This window comes from Pectinophora gossypiella, chromosome 2 (assembly GCF_024362695.1).
Source record: "Pectinophora gossypiella chromosome 2, ilPecGoss1.1, whole genome shotgun sequence".
Taxonomy (NCBI): domain Eukaryota; kingdom Metazoa; phylum Arthropoda; class Insecta; order Lepidoptera; family Gelechiidae; genus Pectinophora; species Pectinophora gossypiella.
Window position 1 is genome coordinate 12,264,856 of NC_065405.1, and position 6,146 is coordinate 12,271,001.

Below are 6,146 nucleotides of genomic sequence, written 5' to 3' on the forward strand. Positions count from 1 at the left end.
GCAAAAGAGTGGAACTGAAAATCATCAAATTAAAAAAAACCTAAAATGTTCATTGTGACACGGTGCTCTGTGTCGGTAGAGTTCGGGGTTCGGTGCGTGAATTTCCTCACGATCTCTCCAGGGTGGCAGAATGAAACAGTCCAGGTGGTGATACGAAAGGTCCGCGTTTATTATAAAACGAAAGGCACACTTTACAGTCTCACAATGATTCTAATGTAGGAACAACAAACAATATTATTTAACACAGTCTCTCACATAAAATTAGGAATTACGGATAATTAAGAAAATTATAACAGAATAGCGTCAACCATTTCAAGTACGCTCAAACACGGAATCTAGCGGGGAGCCGAATCTCGCGCCGTCCAATCAGCGTGCCGGACGCGGGCCGCGCGGCCGGCGCGCGTGCGCGTTGCGGTAGCGTCGATTTAGACGCGACGCGATTGGAGGGTGCGACCTGAGGGGGTGAAGTGTGCGGCGGAGGGGAATTTAAAGATCGGCGCGCTACACACTCCTCCTCTAAGCTACAAGAGCGTCCCGCTCGTGGCTTAGCAAAAACATGTGGCGCGTCATGTGTGCGTGTATGTGTCAGGGTCTCCCTATCCCTAATACGAGGCCGTCCTCGCAGCCTACGGGGCTGAACGGGCTGAGTGTCACTCGACTGGGGACCTGAAAACAAGGACATGTCCGAAGAATGAAAACGACCTAACAACTGTCCATCTTGGTCGGCAATCTCGAACGTGGTAGGACTAAGGACGCGCTTAACAACATAAGGGCCATCACGTCGTGGCATAAACTTCTTTGTCAAACCCTTCTGGGCATTACTCAGAGCATGAGTAGTAAGAAGAACGAGGTCACCTTCTGCATAGACAGGGGACGGGCGACGAGAGGCATCAGAAGTGTCCTTCCGAGAATCCTGCTGCTTCTCGACACGATCGCGAATCTCCTGGAGCGAACTGACAAACCTGGTCAGGTAAGGTGTAACCTGGGGAACATAATTGTCCTTTTCTAAGACGGCTCTGAGGTCGTGATGGGCGTCAAAGGGAGTACGCATCTCCCGCGCAAACATCATATAAGACGGTGTCAAACCGGTGGTACTGCACGTCGCAGTATTCAAAGCAAAACGGACCTGAGGCAAGTACTTCGACCAAGCACGATGCTCAGTTTTAACCAGCATAGCCAACTGAATTTTCATATCCCGGTTCTTCCTTTCGGCGGGATTGGCTTCCGGGTGGTATAAGGGAATCAAATTCTGCTTAATCCCAAGAATGTGCATGCATTGCTGCATAACAGCAGAGACGAATTGCACGCCATTATCAGATACGATACGCCGAGGAAAGCCATAGCGCATAAAATACTGCTCAATCATGAGAGGGGCGCAAGCTTCGGCGGTGGCATCGCGGAGGGCAAAGATCTCAACCCAACGCGTAGCAGTATCTTCAATAAGAAGGACCCACTTCGATCCATCTTCAGCTTCTGGAAGAGGGCCAAATAAATCGACAGCGAGGACTTCACCTCGCTGGTTGAGAATCGGAGTCTGCAAAAGACCGGCAGGCTTTTGGTTGGCGGGCTTATACTTCTGGCAATCCACGCATGTCTTGAGGTATTCACTGACGTACCGTCGCATTCCGGTGAAATAATAACGTTGACGGATGCGCTCCAAGGTACGGTCGACGCCTTGGTGACCAGCTAGGGGTGTGTCGTGGAATTCCTTGAGGACTTCAGGAATCATGGAGGCCGGTATAACGAGCTGTGGTTCTTCGGAATCAGCATCGGGACTAAGACGATAAAGAACTCCCTGGTTCATTAAATACCCACGCTCCAACCAACGATTCGAAGCCAGAGCATCACTATGCTCGAGATCTTGAATTATCTTGCAGACGTCGGGGTCGCTCAGCTGAGATTTCCTGAGTTCCTCCGGATTAACGTGGGGAACGTCGACGATTACGGTGCAGATTCCGCAGTCTTCGCGAGAGACATCGTCGCATACAGGACGACTCAGCGTGTCAGCGACAACATTCGCTTTACCAGGCGTGTATTCATATTGTATGTCGAACGCCTGAAGTCGGAGCGCCCAGCGCATCAGTCGACCACTTGGTGACTTGAGGGTAAGAAGCCACCGCAAAGGCTGATGGTCGCTGCGAACGATAATTGGGTGTCCGTCAATATAGGGGCGGTACTTCTCTACGGCCCAAACAACAGCTAATGCTTCCCGTTCGGTGGTGCTGTACTTCCTTTCAGCACTGGTAAGTAAACGACTGGAGTACTCGATGGGGTGTTCCTCTATGCCATCTCCTTGAGTGAGGACAGCACCTAAGGCGTAGTCGCTTGCATCGGTACGTATAACGAACGGTTTGCTATAATCGGCCTGAACTAAAACAGGAGCGCTGGTGAGTTTCTTCTTCAACTCATCGAAAGCTTTCTGCTGCTCGTCACTCCAGTTCCAAGGCTCATTCTTCCTGGTAAGTTTGGTGAGCGGTTGTGCTATCCCAGAAAACCCGGGGACAAACTTACGGAACCAAGCACAGGTCTGTAGAAAAGTCCTGAGATGCTTAAGGTTCTTAGGCTCATTCATATTGAGGATCGACTCAACCTTCGAACCATCCGGTAAGATACCTTCCGGCGTGATAAGGTGTCCAAGGTATTTCACCTCCTTGGCCACGAAGACACACTTATCTCGGTTGGCGCGTAAACCAAAAACGCGTAAACGATCGAAGACCAACTGTAGGTCCTGTAAGTGCTTCTCGTAAGACTCCGAGAGGACGAGAAGATCGTCTAGATAGACGAGTAACGTGACATCCTTGACCATGCTCCCTGAACGAAAACGATCCATAAGACGCTGGAATGTTGCCGGGGCATTCTTGAGGCCAAAAGGCATTCTGAGAAACCTGTAAGTACCGAACGGCGTGACGAACGCAGTTTTATCCCTGTCACCCGGTGCGACGCTAACTTGCCAATAACTGGAACGGAGGTCGATGGTACTGATGAAGCAACCCTTCGTAGAGTGCAGCAGGTCCTCGATGACTGGCAGTGGATACGAGTCTGACTTAGTAATCGCATTAAGACGACGGTAGTCCACGCAGAAACGAAAGGTGCCATCCTTCTTAGGCACGAGCAAAGCAGGAGAGGCCCACGGAGACTCACACTCTTCGATGATACCCTCTGCCAACATCTTACCGAGCTCAGCTTCCATAATAGCCTTCTTAGCTGGAGTCAATCGATAAGGCGGGACGGCGACAGGTACATGATCGCCAGTGTCAATACGGTGCTCCGCGTACGGAGTCGGCGCTCCTCCTAGATTGAAGACATCCTCATGACGATCGAGAACATCGGATACTTGTCGGCGCTGGTCACAGGTAAGCATGATGCCTTCATCTTCCCTAAGCATGAAAGAAGAAGCAACGACAGAACGGGGAACCTCCGAGCCTTCAGACTCAAATTCGAGAGGGTAGGTCTGGTGGCTACCTGAAAATTTCCAACACGAAGTCGCAAAATCGATGACCATGCCGGAGGCGCTGAGGAAATCCATACCTAGAAGCGTCTCATTATTATCAGCATCCGGAAAAATAACAAACTCAATCGGAACCTTTTTCTTCTTAAAAGTGACTGAAACATCAACACTGCATACGAGGACATCGCGCTGGTGCACGACTCCGTCAGCGAGTTTCACGGCCACCTGCTTCTGAGTAAAACTTTGCTTCTTATCCTTCAGAAGTTTAAAAAGAGAATGACCTGCGACACAGCACTTAGCTGCGGTATCAATAAGAGCGGTGCCTCGCGAACCTAAAATGTCGACGCAAAGAATAGGCCTACTGCAATAAGTAGCCGTCGAGGTCGCGGAAATTGGGGCAACAACAGTGTCATATACCCTACTGAACACGCTTTCAAAACCTGAAGAACAATTCAGGTCGACACCAGTGCCATTCACCCTACTGAACGTGCGGGAAGAATTCGGACCATTTACCCTACTGTGCACGCGTTCAACACCTGTAGGAAAATTCGGGACATTAACCCTACTGCACATGCTTGAGAAATTCGGGCCACTTACCCTACTGTGCATGCGTTCAAAATCTGTGGAAGAATTCGGGACATTAACCCTACTGTATACGCCGGAACAATTCGAGACATTTGCCCTACTGTACATGCTGGAAGAATTCGGACCATTTGCCCTACTGTGCATGTGTTCAAAAGTTGGCGAAGATTGACCCGTGTGATTGATCAAACATTGATCGTGTAACAGACCTTTTGAGAGAGATTGAGAGTCGAGTGAAAGTGTATCCGAATTCGTGTCTGTCAAATGTTGAGTGAAAGGAGTGAAGTTGGTTGCGTGTGACACATGAATGACATTAGGAACAGAATAAGTAAACATAACCTCGTCATCACCATAGCATAGATCGCAATTACATATTTTATCACAAGAAATATTAATTGAAAGATCATGAATGTCATTATTCGAACTCGGGGTGGAATAAGGTTGTTTACATTGATTAGGAAACGTACTTACGGCGTAAAATGAAACTTTCGCGGTACAATTTGGACATTGTGACCGTATTACACCCTTTGCTCCACAACCATAACAAGAAATAGTGTTGTTATCACGCTTATCGTTATCAATCTTATCAGTACTGTTCTTATTCGATAGTTTACGACACTCTTCACGAACATGACCGGGCACTTTACAGTATATGCAAAACGGACGAGATTTCATGGCACTTTTATTGTTCGACGCGAAGTCCGGAGACATGGTAGACGTGCTGGCGCTGGTAGACGCGGTGCTGGGGCGGCGCGCTGCGTTCTTCAACGACGGCGCGGCCGACGTAGACGTCATGCGCGGAGTACTCGGCGCAGGACGGTGTGTAGCACACGATGCACTGTCGTTACTCACGTTATCTAGGGAATCTTCGACTTCACGTGACTTCCAAAGAAGGATCTCGAAGCTGTACACCTCCTCGCGACGCAGGCGCTCGCGGATACGCTGGTGTAAAAGTCCATAAATCATGTCAATCTCGACTTTCTCTGATAGGTCTCCTCGAGGAAGGCGGGCGAGGAGCGCTCGGGCTCTCGCGATGAATAATTCCGTCTTCTCGTGTTCATGAGTCATTTTAAAAAGCTCTCTGTAGATGCGATGCGGAGGACGACTGTCGCCGAAGGCGCTGCGCAGGCTCTGGATTGCAGTGGTCCAGGTGGTGATGGATGGCTTCACGCCCTGCCACCACGTCGCGGCGTCGTGAGTCAGCAACATGGAGATGCCACGGAGTGCGTTAGCATCGCTGACGTTGGCGCAGTCTTTATATGCTTCAATCGCGTCTATAAATCCGTCTAGAGACTCCTCCATCGCGCCGCTGTAGCGCGCGTTGCATGTGGTGAAATAACCACCGGAATGGTGAGCCGTGGTAATGGGTTCTGCTGGAGCCGGGGCGGGCGTGGCAGGTCGTCGCTCTTCCTCACGGTCGAGGAGGCGCTGAAGAGACTGTTGCCACAACATCATCATCGCAGACATATCGCCGATGGTGACGGTCGCCGCCGCTGCGGCGGGCGCGGTAGGTGGTGCAGAAGCCGAGGGCGCGGCTGGCACAGGAGGGACTACTCGCGCTGCAGATTCTTCATGAGGCGTGTGGAAGTCCGCCTCGACGCTGTCGTCGTCGGCAGCGGTGGAAGAATGACCACTACGTGTGAGAGGCATATTGTTGTTGCAGAATGCACTTTAAACTGGATATTCAACTGAAAGCTGGAGTTCGTACGCTCGTAGAATTTCACGGCCCGAGTTGGGCAGCCATTTGTGACACGGTGCTCTGTGTCGGTAGAGTTCGGGGTTCGGTGCGTGAATTTCCTCACGATCTCTCCAGGGTGGCAGAATGAAACAGTCCAGGTGGTGATACGAAAGGTCCGCGTTTATTATAAAACGAAAGGCACACTTTACAGTCTCACAATGATTCTAATGTAGGAACAACAAACAATATTATTTAACACAGTCTCTCACATAAAATTAGGAATTACGGATAATTAAGAAAATTATAACAGAATAGCGTCAACCATTTCAAGTACGCTCAAACACGGAATCTAGCGGGGAGCCGAATCTCGCGCCGTCCAATCAGCGTGCCGGACGCGGGCCGCGCGGCCGGCGCGCGTGCGCGTTGCGGTAGCGTCGA

At 50.4% G+C, this 6,146-nt stretch overlaps 1 protein-coding gene across 1 annotated transcript; it reads right to left on the bottom strand.

Moving 5' to 3' along the window:
* Nucleotides 1-209: 209 nt before the first annotated feature.
* On the bottom strand, nt 210-5,722 carry LOC126373013 (uncharacterized). The gene has a single exon (XM_050018967.1). It carries the CDS (start codon nt 5,678-5,680, stop codon nt 323-325), a length of 5,358 nt encoding a protein of 1,785 aa, XP_049874924.1. The 5' UTR covers nt 5,681-5,722; the 3' UTR covers nt 210-322.
* Between the last annotated feature and the right edge of the window lie 424 nt (nt 5,723-6,146).